At 43.7% G+C, this 14,351-nt stretch overlaps 2 protein-coding genes across 8 annotated transcripts in view; one reads left to right on the top strand and one right to left on the bottom strand.

Moving 5' to 3' along the window:
• UQCC5 (ubiquinol-cytochrome c reductase complex assembly factor 5) lies at positions 1-1,907 on the top strand. Its single transcript, XM_066195250.1, has 3 exons — positions 1-78; positions 269-445; positions 1,565-1,907. Exons 2-3 carry the CDS (start codon positions 295-297, stop codon positions 1,630-1,632), a joined length of 219 nt encoding a protein of 72 aa, XP_066051347.1. The 5' UTR covers positions 1-78; positions 269-294; the 3' UTR covers positions 1,633-1,907.
• A 7,156-nt stretch (positions 1,908-9,063) lies between these two features.
• PBRM1 (polybromo 1) overlaps positions 9,064-14,351 on the bottom strand; it is a 52,410-nt gene continuing 47,122 nt past the window's right edge. For all 7 annotated transcript variants that reach the window (XM_066195128.1, XM_066195131.1, XM_066195130.1 and 4 more), the window contains 3 exons: positions 12,382-12,452; positions 10,742-10,958; positions 9,064-9,435 (listed from right to left, as the gene is read on the bottom strand). In XM_066195128.1, the coding sequence (XP_066051225.1) occupies positions 9,263-9,435; positions 10,742-10,958; positions 12,382-12,452 (461 nt within the window). In that variant the 3' untranslated portion in view covers positions 9,064-9,262. The remainder of the gene's footprint in view (positions 9,436-10,741; positions 10,959-12,381; positions 12,453-14,351) is intronic.

Here is a 14,351-nt window from a genome sequence, read left to right as displayed (position 1 = left end):
ACGGCGCTGCCAGCGGGGGTCACGTGGGCGCTCGGCGCGTCCTCCTGCCCGGCCGCGCGCGGAGCCCTCTGGCGGGAGGTGAGCGGCGCGGGGTCGCGCGCGGCGGGCGCGGCGCTGATTGGCTGCGCGTTCCCGCCCGAGGGGAGCGGGCGGCGCGGGCCGGGGGCGCCATGGCCGCGGGGGCTCGGCCGGGCCGCGGCCGCTCCCAGCCCGCTGCGCTCACGGGCCTCTCACACGCCCCCCTCTGTTCTCTCCTCCACCCGGGAAGGGCGTAGGCGCCGGGGCCGCCCGGCCATGCTGGTCAGCGAGAGGTTGAAGCGCCTTTTGCAGTTGGTGCCCGGGCAGCGGCGCTTTGGCTTTTACAGGTTCCTGCCTTTCTTCTTCGTGCTCGGCGGAGCCATGGAGTGGTTCATGATCAACTTCCGCTTCGGCCAAGAGACCTTCTGTGAGTGCGGGGTCCCCGGCGCCCCGCGGGCCGGCGCCGCTCGCCCTCCCCCGTAATGACAGCGCGGGGCCCGGCCCGCGGTCACACACCGCCCCTCCTCGGGCAGGAGGAGGCGCTTCGGCCTGCGCCTCCCCACGGGGCAGAAACGAACAAAAATCCTGGGTTTAGAGCACTCAATGAAATTTTAGCTGAGAGAGCGTACATTTAGATTGGATATTGGGGGAAAAAGAATCTTTCCTCTGAGGTTGCGAGGCCCCGACACAGGCTGCCCAGAGAAGCTGTGGCTGCCCCGCCCCTAGAGGTGTGCAAGGCCAGGCTGGATGGGGCTCGGAGAAAACGGGTCTAGCACAAAGTGTCCCTGTTTATGGCAAGGGGATGGAACAGGGTCATCTTTAAGGTCCCTCTCAACTCAAACCATTCTGCAATGGTTGAAAAAAACTTACCAGATTTGCCAGCATTTAGGGAGAGGCGTGGCATCATCTGAAATGTGAATTTTACAGCTTATAAAATAAGTATAAAAATGGCTCATGAGAAGTTGGCTAACGGCATTTAGGTTCTATTAGTAAAAGCATTTATTTCTAATGTGACACTCCTCCCTTTAATAAACCCTGCTAGAAATTTTTGTCTACTTCATTGAAAGGATCAGCTCAACTGTATGTGGGAGCAGGAAGAATGACTGGGAAGACCATGGAGGTGGGAATATTCCTGTGTTCTGTTTATATTAAAAAAGACTAAAATACTCAACTCAGGCTGAAAGCCCTCAGGCATTGATTTCATGCCTATAATTTAATTTCCCTTCAGCTAGTCGGGGCATTTGTAATTTTAATTTACCCTCGTGGGAAAGTAGACAAGAAACAACTGTTTTGCACTGGAAACTTAATTTTCTTAGAAAAACATTTCATTGGGAGTGATGGGAAGAACTTTAGCCTGTATGGGAGAGAGAACATGAGCTATTTTAAGTGGTAATGAGGATTTCTGTTGGCTTGAATTTCCAGTTGCCTGTTAGTCAGCATCTGCAAGAGAAGTTGGGATTGGAAAGTTTAAAAAGAGATGACAGGATTCGTGTACTTAACACCATCTTGCACTGGGGAAACTAATACAAAACATCTTTTTCTGCAGATGATGTTTACCGTAGGAAACAATCTGAAAGACAGCACGAGGAAAGGATGGAGAAGGGGGAATTTTAGCTGAAACTCTTCAAGGGGAAGCTCCTGAGTGCTTTAACTGTCCAAGTGCCAAAGCAGCAGCACTGCCACGTTGATGGTGCGGAAAGATGTTGGCTCTGCAAGATGAACTGTGATCCACAGGCTTGTGTAATACACTCAGATGGTTTGGGCAGTTTTGGTTTTCCATATCTGTAATATTTGTATTTAAATGAAATGAAAATTTCATTGTATTTGGGCCTCTGCCACTAATTTAATGTTTGCTTAGTGCTTTTAAATAAACTTAACTGAGTAAACAGTCTGGCTGTTGCTTTTGTTTGCTTGGTGAAACACCCCCCTTGTGGTAAGACCAGTGGGGAAGAAACATTACACTGTGTATCCATCTCAGCGTAATGGAAATAGTAATTTTGAGTTGGTTTCTTTTGTACTTACCAGAACCGCTCTGGCGGCTGATTTGTTTTCTTTGCAGTGAGGCACAATTTTAACTGGATAAAGAAAGCACAGATTTCCTGCCCAGTGTTTGCTCAGCCCACAGTGCTTGGAAAGTGACCCGTGTGTCTGGGCTGTGCTGCCCACACCTGACAGGGACCAGAGCGATGTGCAGTGTCAGTCCTGGCCCCTCTGAGTCCTAGGATGGGAATCCTGTCCCCAAAGCAGGAAAACAGGGCTACTGCTGTGTCCTAGCAGGGTTTGCTCCCTGCACAGCGACACTGGGAGCGTGGGAGGGGTCGGTGACTGGTGCAGTGTTAGGATCTTCAAGGATCCTACATTGATACAACTGCTTCATTTCTGAGGGTGGTGGTGCGGGCTGAAGGTGCAACAAAGAAGCTAATTCTTAAGATCAGCCTAAAACCAATCCCGAAGGAGTTCATGCCCTTACAGGTGTTCCTGTGTTGCCTCCTGTCAGCCTTTGTAAATTTTCATCAACTGCAGAGACAAGGGCAGCTCTGTAGAGGTCAGGGTGCAGGTTCTCCACTTGCAAACAAAGGGGAACCTTTGTGTTGTGCCTTCCAAGGACTTGATCTGAAGGATTAGTGCTACTTGTGTTTTCAAGGGATAAAAACAGACAGAATTAAAGATGTGACTGTGCCACTGCATATTTTGCAGTAAGTAAATCACTTGAGGAAAAGCATCGATTTCAGAGTAAGAATCTTTGACTTTAGTTTCAAGGTAGAGCCCAAAACCCGTGAACAAGCAGCTTTTTGCAGTCACAGATCATTGCACTGGAGTCAACCCTGACCGTAGCAGTATATTAAAGAATAAAGCAATAATAAAAAAGCCAGATTTTGAAAACTGCTGAGCTTTATCTCCATCTGATTTTATTGCTTGAGCCTTTTGAAACTCTTTTGTGCTGTTTTCATAAAACAAGTTTTCCATTATATGGCAGGTTGTTTTTTGTTTTTGTTTTTTTTTTTTTCAGTCAAGAGCCCTGTGCTCTAGTTATTTCTCAGGCCTTGGGAGCCTGATGTGAAAACTTCCTGTGGCTTCCCTTAAGCTCTCCTGTAATAGTAGCAGAGTATCCCACAGACAACCCTGAGCCAAGCTCAGTTGTCACTTCAGACCTCTTGCTTGTTTTGCAGTGACTGTTTCCCACTGGCAGCCGAGAGCACCAGGCATATCTGGAAGGTCTCTGAGATGTCTCCAGCCCAGTAAACAGAAAGGGAGAGAGGCTGCAATCACTCACAAGATGCCTGGTGTCAGGGAGTTCCGTGTCACTGAGCTTGGTGACTGCTGCAGGAATAAAATCCTCTGAGTTGGCATCGTACCATTTCAGGCAGCACAGATTTGTTATGACAGAATATGAAGCTTGGCATTTAGAAATCTGAGCTGCAGTCTCCAATCCTCAGCGTGTTTGCTAGTGCTGACCCTTTGGCATTTTTAGATTTTGCTGGTCTCTCACTAATGCTGGAAATCAGAATAGCTGCAACTTCCCATTGCAGAATTCCAGCCCATTCCACTGCCGAGCACACATGGGGATTTATCAGTTTTAAACTACACCCCATCTTCGACAACCAAAGTCTGCATTTGATTTTGCAGTTTTATTCCTGCTGACTTCTAATTCTGTGCTCTTTGCCTTCCCCAGGACTCCCTGACTCTCATATCCCTGTCTCCCTCCCATCCTCCAGTTTCCCCCCTCCATCTGCTGTGGCAAAGGGAACAGGGAGGAAGCAAGAGGTCTCCTTTGGCTTGGGACTCAGGGAACACTGTGTGGCTTTTCCAGGCTGCTGGAGTGAGCCAAGGTCACAGCTTTCACTTCTAGCCCTGCCAAGCCCCTGGCAGCTTCAGGGCTGAGCACATCCCTTCCTTCTGCAGGGAATTCAGCAGGGAATTCAGCCGGTGTCCGCCTGGAGCACGGCTCTGCACTGACCAACAGCATTTTCATGGGTTGTGAAATGGCCACAGCAACAGCTTCTGAGTGAGACTCAGCAAAGCATTCCTGCTGCAAACTTTCCAAACTCTGGAAGTCAGGGGAATGGACACCAGGCATGGAAAAATTCAACTCAGTAAGGCAGCAGCAGTAAAAAGTCATCTGGGGACAAACAGTGACACCTATGCACAAGCAGTGCTGCTCACCACAGCAGCATTAGAGAGGGAACAACTCTATCACCAATCCAGAATGATTCTGTGGAAAAAATAGATCTGTTGATCATTCCCCTGCAGCTGTGCACACAAGGACGCAGCTGTCTGCTGAAAAACCTGTGGTGAGCCAGGGAAGAGCTGAAAGAAGTTACAGACAAGGAAGGGTATTTGTGCCCAGCCTGCACTCCTCTCTGGCACAGGACTGCAGTAGTTTTGTCCAAGCTTTTCAAAGGCAGCAAAAGGAAGTAACTGTCATCAGTCATCTGGTCAAAGTATTAAAGTCAAAGGAAGTATCAGTCATCTGATGTATTGGGGAATTTTTCCTTGAAGTCAAACTCTTCCTGTCATCAGTGGAGGCATGCTTTCACTTTGGACTTATGTCTTGGGTTGCAATGCAAGATGTAACCAGCAGTGTGTATTCTATTGCCATCTGTTGAAACCAGTTAGGGAGGTGTTTTCTTTCTCTCTTCCACAACCTATCCTCCCTCCAGGAGGAATCTGCTGTTCATGGGCCATCGAGGCTCACTGCAGGGCTGACACAATGACATCATCCCAGTGGGAGATGCTCCACCCAGGGGGAGGAGCACAGCATTCCTACCTGGATAAAACCTGAGATTCAGAACACCAGCACAGCCTGTTTGCACTGGATTCCCAGAGGAAGAACAGACCCATCTCACCACCACTGACCCCTTCTACAGGATCATCTCTGCTCCAGCAGAACCACATCTGTCACTGCAGGAGGACTGAATTGCACTGCTACCAACACCCCAACCAGCGGGGTGTCAGGCTGTATTCTGACTGTCAGTGTTTTCTTCTTTTGGTTTGTTTGCCTTTTTTTTTTTTTTTTTTTTTTTTTTTTTTTTTTTGTACTACTACATTTTTAATATTCCTAGTAAAGAACTGTTATTCCTATTCCTGTATCTTTGCCTGAAAGCCCCTGATTTCAAAATTATAATAATTTGGAGGGAGGGGGTTTACATTCTTCATTCCAAGGGAAACTCCAGCTCTTCATGGCACACACCAGTCTTTCCAAACCAAGACAACTTAGTACACAGATCCAAACTGTACCTGCACTCTGCTTGTGGCCATACCCAGCTCCTTCAGAGAAAGGGGAAAAAGTATTCCTGGCACTGGTGGGATGAATGCTATTCCTGAGGAACTTCCTGAAATCAGTACTGGATGCTGGTGCTTCACACCGAAGATGAGGGTCAAATTGGACTTGCTGGAAAATGCAGTTGGCAAAAAGAATGTAAGATTTCATTTTATTAATCAAAATTTCACGTCTATCACTGAACCAGAACCCATTCCTTACACAATGTTCAGTGCCCAGACATTCTGAAACTTCAATTTTGTGCACTTGCAGCCAAGAAGGAACTACATACATTTATGGTCGATCTTTAGTATCTCAGAGTGAGCAAATAAGACGTGGAGGATGATGAGAATTAGTTTCCTCTGGGCAACTGCAACAGAAGGGTAGAAGTGTTGTGACGCTGGCAGCCTGTGTGAAAGGCAGCATTTATCCCCCAGGCTGAAAACATGGATGTGTGTTAATTAAATAATGCTGTGTTCTGACTGTTTAAATAGCTCTCTAAATGTTATGCCAGGCACCTTGAGAGGCTCCTATCACTTTATTTTTCTTGCAGTTTGTACAGAAAATTTCTATCCTTGGTTCTAATTTAATTGTGTAAAAGATGCTTTTTCCATGTTACTCATCTAATTCCCTCTATTAAACAGCTCCATGGAAGACAGTCCTGAACCACATGTGCTTCCATATCAAATTAAGGCTTGCTGTTTATTTTCAAACCAATTAATAAGGGGGTATCTGGGACTGACTGAATCTTAGCATCTCCACTCAGCTGGTTCCCAATGCTTTACATATTTTTCAAGGTTCACTGTTCATGCTTGTTATGACTCAATTTTCAACCCCACTGTTCTTATCACCTACAGGCACATCTCAAAATAGACAGGACAATAGAAAAAGGATATTTTATCCACACAGAAGCACACGTGTACGAAGGACTTGAGAACATCTGGATCAGCAACAGCCAGAATTACTTGAAATAAAATCCTGACAGAAGTCTTAATGGAACACTCAAACCTGGTTAATCCAAAACACTTTGCAAACTATTTTTATTCAAATTAAAAAGACTCAGGTAAATAAAGTGATGGTACATACATATTATAAACCTGGTTAGCAGCTCAGCCTTCAGGAATTCAAGATCTAATGAAAAGCCAAGCATGGATAAACCAGGTACAAAAACATATGCTGAAAAAAAGTCACCAACATCAACATTTTGAATTTTTACACAAACAGTAAATTTTCTCATGGAAGGGAAGGACTGAGGAAGAGAACAAATAATTATTAGTTGTCTCCAACTGGTTTATGAAAATACCTGTCCTAGTTTTATCTATTTTCCACTCTCACAGAAGCCAACCATTGCCCATACATCCTTTTATTTTAATATGAAAGTTTTGTTTACGCCAGTAAAATGAACGGCAGTGAAAAACAGATGAGGGGCTCAAACACCCACAAAGAAAGGAAAAGAGACAGACAGACATGTCTTTTTTTTTTTTTTTTTTAACCAGAGTGAGAAAAGTTTCTTTTGCTGGTTTTGAATTCTAGACTGTAGCCATTACATCCTAAATTTCACTGCAATCGACTGAAACGCCTCCAGTATAGAGAGAAACGATTTTGAAATAAATAAGGCTTAAAATAATTGATCAGGGCCAGCCCAGTGGCTTAGTGGTAGTGCTCTGCACTGCCTTGAGGGAGGAGCCAGGTTTTGTTTGCACTTCAGATCTCTTGCTCCTGGGCCAGAAAGAGCAGTGAAAGGAGGGATTCAGCTGCTCGGCAGGAGAGAGCCAGTGTTGCACATCTGCTCATCACTGACCTTCAGATAAATTAAACATCTGAGTTATACAGGCTCCAAAGGGAGTCCCATCCAGTCCTCAAAAGAAAATAAATAAAACAATAATTTAATTAAAATTAATCCCGGGTTCTTTGGTGTAATTTTTGTTAATGCTGAGAAGTAGGAGAATCTGGTGGTGTATGAGTACAATTTATGATGGTTCCAAATGCTCAAAAACTAGGGTTTTGCTGCCTGATTCACTTCAACATCCCATCTTTGTGGCTAAAAACTGCAAAACCTACAGTAACTGAAACACATTCCATAAGGGTGGTGTAAGACTATTCAATTTCTACTTTATTAAATAAAATTGGTAATTTACAAAGGCCAGTAAAGAATTTCTGTACCATGGATGTACTACTTGTAGAGTTCAAAACTGTAATTTCCCTCTATGTTGTTTTGCTCCACTTCCTTCAATTCATTGCACATCTGACCTAAGCTGACTTTAAGTGCCTATCTGTAATTACCTGGGGTATTTTGTGCAATGACTGGAGGATTGCAATAGGAGAGGGAGAGGAATTGGCCAGTAAAATTAAATCACAGTTTATACTTGCAAGTGTCACTTCCCTCATGAGTATTAATTCCATCAGCAAAACAAACCCCAAGATATCCAGTATTTGAAGGAAAATATTTAATTTAACCTTCTGCCAAATATACTGAAATGAAAATGTTCTGTACTAACAGACTTTAGAGCTCACTTCCACATGACGAACATCTCTAGCATAAATGAAATGTATCAGTAAATCAGTTCATTTGGGCTGAGTTGCAGTGCCCACAAGGACAAAAGTCTTGCTGACTTTTCCCAAATTCATAGAGCTTTCCCAGTTACTTAAAGCAATCCAAAAGTATTAATCCTTTTTCCAAAATTAAATAAACGAAAGGATTTACCTTCAAACAAATAACTTTGTAGTCCAAAAGGTTGGTTAGTTATGAGGACAGGTACGTCTTTAGCAGAAGGCAGTCACAACCTTGAAATTTGGCAAGAAGACTTGATACCTACTTTACTTAGATTAAAAAAAAAAGAAAGAAAAAACAACCCCAAGCCCTTTGAAGGCTGCAATGCAAGTACTCTATTTCTCCAATGTACTGGGTATGCTGACCTTACACATACCATACCATACAGTAGTATTTTACTTTCAAGTTAATTTAAGCATCAAATTTCACTCAAATTTGCATTGCAAAACTTTCACTAAGGTTAATGAATACACTTAAAGAAAGGATACAAAAATGTCTTACAATGCCCAATCATGAACAGAGAATGAGTGAATTTAAAAAAACATCACATTACTTCACTAACAGAACAACTCCACTTTTCTCCCCTAACTTACCTTCCAAGACCTGAGCTGGTTCTGAGTTCTGTGAGCCTCTTCCAGCACAGACACAATCTCTCAGGGAAGGAGCTTCCCTGTCCCACTGCTTGGTGTTGGGGACATCACAGAACCCTCAGCACAGGCCACGGCAGATGAAACACTTCCCCTCTAAGGGCCTGCCAGCACAGGGACTGTGGTACTGATTTAGGATCACAATGGCCTTGGCTACACAGTTAAATAACTGGACAGGACTGGACAACATGAGCAGTCAAGACAACCTTGTCCCATCCACACCAGCACTTCCACAGCTGCTGTAGCCCACTCAGCCGCCTCAGTGTTGACTTGGAATGCCAATTTTCCTTAGTGCCAAAGCACATTTTACCTTTAGCTTCTTTTAAGAGATCCTCCCTGTTCACACCCGAGCAGTTCTGCCCGAAGTGGCCAACACACACAAGCACAGGTACACACATTCTTATAGGATGTAAACTATGACTAATTCACATTCCACTGTATCAACCTGTAAATACTTTGTTTTCCTTTTTTTTTTTTTTTTTATATAAAAACAATGGCATCAGATTCTCAGCAGTAAGTATAAGAAAGATGAATCCTTGACTACACTCAACCAATTATGAAATCGCCTTTCAAACAAAGGAAACATATGCAAAAAATCTGTGTATTTGATAAAGTCAACTTAATATAACAAAAAGTGAAATATGCTTATTAAAAGTGTCCTTATATAAAAATGGTCTTGCAATGTACAGTAAAATGCAATACAAATTATTGTTGGTTATCTCTTCCCACCCAGTAACTAAGCCAGCTATTGTCCCGTGAGCTCCTGGAGCAGGAGTGCTGCTGTGCCTACACGTTCTCCAGGTTGTAGGCCTGGCGAATGTTGAGGGTGTCGCGCAGCATCAGGTCCCGCAGGCGCCACAGCGCGTCGGCCATGGTGGTGTGGGCGCCCTTGCTCTTCAGCCAGTGCGAGGGCAGCCGGCTCTCCTGCTCCTTGGACAGGTGCACGTCTCGTCTCCGTGCTGCAAAACACAACACATGCTCCAATCACCTCATACAACCTTACACGAGGCCAGCCTGTAACGACCCCCACGAGGATGGATCAAAGGTTGGCCTGCAACTTCTGTCTGAGAAGTTGCAGGCCAACCTTTGATCCATCCTTAATAATACTGTCTTAATAATACTTGCGAGATGTGGGAAATGGATTTGTAGAGAATTCTTAAAGCTTGATGGAAGGCTCACATAGTATGTATCTGTATGCAAACTTCGAGATTAAAACTGCTGACTTAGAAATTCCATGGAATAGGACAGATATTGCTGAGAGAGAAATGGAACTGGAAACAAGTTTCAAATTATGGTCTTGCAAATAGACTAGATACTTTGGAGAAATAGAACTATGAAAGATGCATTGTAGTAGGACCCATGAGGGGTAATTTCAGATGATTGGCTTTAAGGCATTTACAACACTGTGTGGCAAAAGCCGATAGGCCAAGAAACACTTATAATGTATTGTAATTAGGAAATAGTTTAGCTTCTGATTGTGATGGCATGAATTGTAACATCTGTATTTGTCTCACCCTTCACGTGAGACTGAAAACGGAATGAAAGTTTTTAGAACACCTCTCAGTTGCCCCATCTCTGGGTCAGACAAAGGTATAACCCGACAGCAAGACAGCTCTTCAGGTGTGTTTTGTAAAGCAAAGGTTTTAATAAAAGAGAAAATAACAAATGATACAAAAACAGAAGTCATGCACAGGTGTCAGAGGAGCATCTGACACCTGGCTAAGACACCCTAAAAAGCCCTGAGTACCTCTGTGCTCCTTCTTAAGTACTGAATGTTTCAGGAGGGCTTTTGGCTTGCTGCTCAACAGAAACTAACAACACTTCCAAGGAGCAGCTAAAAGATCCACAGGTTTCTCTGTGCTGGCACTGAGCCAATGCCGATGACAAGGGCATGGAAGACTCTAGCTTGACTTCCTTATATTTGCAGAGATAAACCAAAAGTCTTTTCCTTATATATAATCATTTGCTTGAGTGTGGGAAATGCATTGCAACAATTACCTACTGGTTTATTCTAGAAAAAGGCAAATATAACTCTACAATATAAGATACTTTACTTTTGCTCTTAGTATTTAAGCCCATACCATTGATTTTTAGGTTTATACAACACTGGTGGAATTTGCCTGTGGATAACATATATACTCTCAGTCTGCTGACTTGTCTCTAAGAATCAATTGCATGTACATATTTTAATATGCAAACAGCAAATTTATTTAGCGTTTTCTATAAAAGCAAAAATAATGGGTTGCAAAGAACCCAAAGCCTTACCTGCAAGGGTCTGGTCCCACTTGCTGATACTGTTGGACTCAGCACTGAGCCCCTCAATGTATTTCAGGTAGGCTTCAGAATGGAGGAGCCTCTGTGTCTTTGGTGGGGGGGAGACGAACATGGGGGTGCTGGGCTGCTGCATGACGGGCTGGCTGGCGGGGCTCTGCCCGGGGTACGGCGGCGGCGCCTGCTGCCCCGGCGGGCCCAGGATCCCGATCTGAAATGCACAGCCACACAGGGGTCACACCACAGGGGTCACACGGGGGGACTGCAGGGAACACCCCAGCCCTGGGGTATCCTCGTGCAGTGGAATTTCAACTGAGGTTACGTGCAAAAGCCTGAGACAATTTCCCTGGAGACGCACACTTTGGCCAGGGGATGCACAGAGAGAGGAAGTGCAAACCAACCATTCATACTCAGACTTTGTTCACATTTCTGATTTATGTAAATATACTCTGATTACCATCACCGTATCTCTTCTCTCCTAACCTTAATTACACCTTTTGTCTCCTTTTTATTCCATGTTTTCTCCAATTTGATCTGAAATACTGTGGTCTGTGAAGTGCAAAATTTAACTCTAAAACATCTAATCCAAACTGACACGGATGCTTGGACAACTGGGTTATTTCTACAGAATCACTGGCAGGCAAAAATCTTGGGCAGGAAAATTCCCACAGTCACACAGAATTCCTACCACTGTGATTAACTAGCAGTACTGAGAACTTCTAGGACAGACATCCTGTGGTCTGGAACAACTCAGTGTCATGACATCAACACTTTACCACTTAACTTCTACTCACAGAATGGTTTGGGTTGAAAGAGGCCTTAAAGTTCATCTAATTTCAACCCCCTGCTGTGTGCAGAGACATCTTCCACTAGACTAGGTCACTCCAAGCCCATCCAACCTGGTCTTGAATGACTTCAGGGGTGGGGCAGCCACAGCTTCTCTGGGCAACCTGTGCCTCTGAATAAAAACCCTCTTCCCAGCATCTAAACCTCTCATCTTTTCATTTAAAACCATTCCCCTCCATCCTACCACTATCTGCCCATGCATAGCCACTCTTCCTCCCTTTCTTTACACCCTCAAGCCAAAACCACATTTCTCTCTATGATGCAAAAAATTAGTCAATAAAATTGGACATGATTTGAACAGTTAATCTGCATTAATTGCTGAGAAGAAACATCAGATCATCACAGTTACCCAGCTCACAAATTCTGAACGGTCAATGAACATCTGCTTCATCAGTTTGTGAAATATGAATATTTTTTACCTACTCAACAGTTGATGTAATGGGCAGTGTCCTCTCTGTGTCACAAAGCATGCAAAACCTAAATTATCAGCAGTTTCACAGTATGCTGAAATGATGCAGTTTAGTAGAAAACTAAGAAAAAACACTGCCTTGTTTATACTGAACCTTGTTTATACCTCACTGGACAAACCTCCTGAGTGTAACAATTCAACCATCAAATACAGACATACTCTGAGTGTGAGATATTAACTGGTTCTAAACACATCAGAACATTTCATTTCTGTTCTCCCTGGGAAAGCCTATGTGCATCCCTACATGTCTGAACTGGGATGTTGCTCAAAAGCTGATTCTGAGCCTTAGAGCCTTATAAATAATGCAAAAATGACTCACCTGCTGTCCAAAAGGACTTGCTCCTGGTGCTGGAGTGCCTACCATAGGGGACACATTTTGGCCTATAACACCTATATTCCAAAATATAAAATAAATAGTCTTACTTCAGAGCAGTGACAAATGCCTCTTTGGTCTTCTCTAAGTAAGAATTTATACTTTGATATCACTGCTCACAGTTATTTTAAGTAGATGTACAACATTGAAATATTCCCCTCGCCCCCGATAAAAAACTTCACAAGTTTCTGAATGAAAAATAAAAGCCAATAAGACAACTACCAAACACTGATAAGTGGCCTGTTGAATTATTTTAATTAGAGAAATGCAAAGGGAATAGGTTTTGCTTTTCAGGTTTTTTCATGTTATTTAGTGATTGCCTGACTGCATCTTTTCATTTATAATATATACCTTTGGCTTGACAGATCTTCCTGAAGTCCCTTCCTTTAAGAAAGGAAATGCTGATCTGCTTTAGCAACACTTAACATTTCCTTGTTTTCAGTTTTGTAAAATACGTTCACAGCAGGATGGAATTCAAGCCTTTGCACAAATTCTGTTAGATCTCACTAATACAAAATGCACCTTGCAGGTTAAGCTTCAATAGCCTAAAATACCAAATAATGAATGTTTGAAATCAATGTCAAAAAAATAAAAGCTGTTTTACTCAAGCATGTTGGGACTTCTCCCTGCTGCACAGAGTGCAGCACAACTGTGTCAGTCTTATATACAAAAATGTACAGATCTAAATTAGAGTCATGCAGTTCCTGACATTTTACATACAGATGCTCTGGTCTGAAAAAAATGAAAGTTACGTGGCCTGCTGCTTTTCTTTCTGCTTGTGCCACTTCTTGTGTTCATTCATTGGAAAAGCTGCAGACTAACTGTACTCTTCCTGAGGGTTTAATTTACATGAATTAAATGCATGATCTCTGTAGCAGTGATCAAAGGATGTGCCACTGGGTTTCACTCACTAAAGCGTTTTTTGAATGCACTTTCCATTTGATCACAGCTCCCATTTTAAATGCGTCTGTACCAACAGTATGTCAGAAGTTGGGAAAAAACATTGGTAACACAAGCAGTGGAATTATTTTTAGGCAGAGGGAAGGGGTCTGGAGAAAGGCACCCTCCCCTTCCCGGCATCAGAGCACAGCTTCACCCTTAGCCTGCTGTGCCCAGTTGAGCACCACTTCACGTGTGGTCCTTCACTCCCAGACATTGTTTCTTTGCTAATCCACATCCTGGCAGATTTAAACACAAACATCCAGCCCATGGCAGTGGGAACAGCCCTTCAGAGGGATGCACTGTTCTGGATTCACCTCCCACACGTTTGGCTGATGCGTGCTAAGTGTCACTGCACAGCTTTTGTCCTGCTCCCTCTCGGTGCCATCGGTGCCATCGCAGGGAATGGTGCACTCCAGCCGAGCTGCACGTGGAATGCTGATGGATTTCAAAACACCAGGCAAGCAAACGAAAACTCCTCAACCCAAATGATTTATGTACAGATAAAATTCTTAACAGAGCTTCTGATAAACATGGTTGCAAGGAGTAGGGGGAGGCAAATGAGACCATTTTGTCCACAGCTTGTTTACTGCTGAACAGAGGGATGACATCTTTTTCACAGGCACACGAGTTATCAGAGGTAAAAAATGAACCAGCAGGAAACAGGATCAAAGGGCAGATGAATGTTTTCCCCTTTAATTGGGACACGTTAATGGCATTAGCATTGGTAAAACGTTTGTTTCATTTAAGCCTCACTTTTCATCAAAATGTGGCAAAAATATAGCAAATGCTGTAGAAATGCTCTTAAAAACCAATTGAAAGTTTGGCCACAGAGAATACTGAGTTCACCTTGTCCCTACATGTTTCCAGCCACTGTTCTATCAGCAAGCTTTAATCTGAGCACTGTTTTACAGTAATACATCAGTGCCCCAGTGGCCAAGGAGTTTTACATGACCAGGTTCATTTCAATGCAGTCC

Source organism: Chamaea fasciata, unplaced genomic scaffold, assembly GCF_029207755.1.
Source record: "Chamaea fasciata isolate MVZ Bird 193981 ecotype frontalis unplaced genomic scaffold, bChaFas1.0.hap1 SCAF_13, whole genome shotgun sequence".
Lineage (NCBI taxonomy): Eukaryota > Metazoa > Chordata > Aves > Passeriformes > Sylviidae > Chamaea > Chamaea fasciata.
This window is presented reverse-complemented; position numbering and strand designations above follow the sequence as displayed.

What these genes read in the sequence shown, in the direction of transcription:
- UQCC5 (XM_066195250.1), top strand. Translation starts at nt 295, where the DNA reads ATGCTGGTCAGCGAGAGGTTGAAGCGCCTTTTGCAGTTGGTGCCCGGG. An exon ending in CTTCGGCCAAGAGACCTTCT is followed by an intron (nt 446 to 1,564) that starts GTGAGTGCGGGG and finishes CTTTTTCTGCAG; the next exon opens with ATGATGTTTACCGTAGGAAA.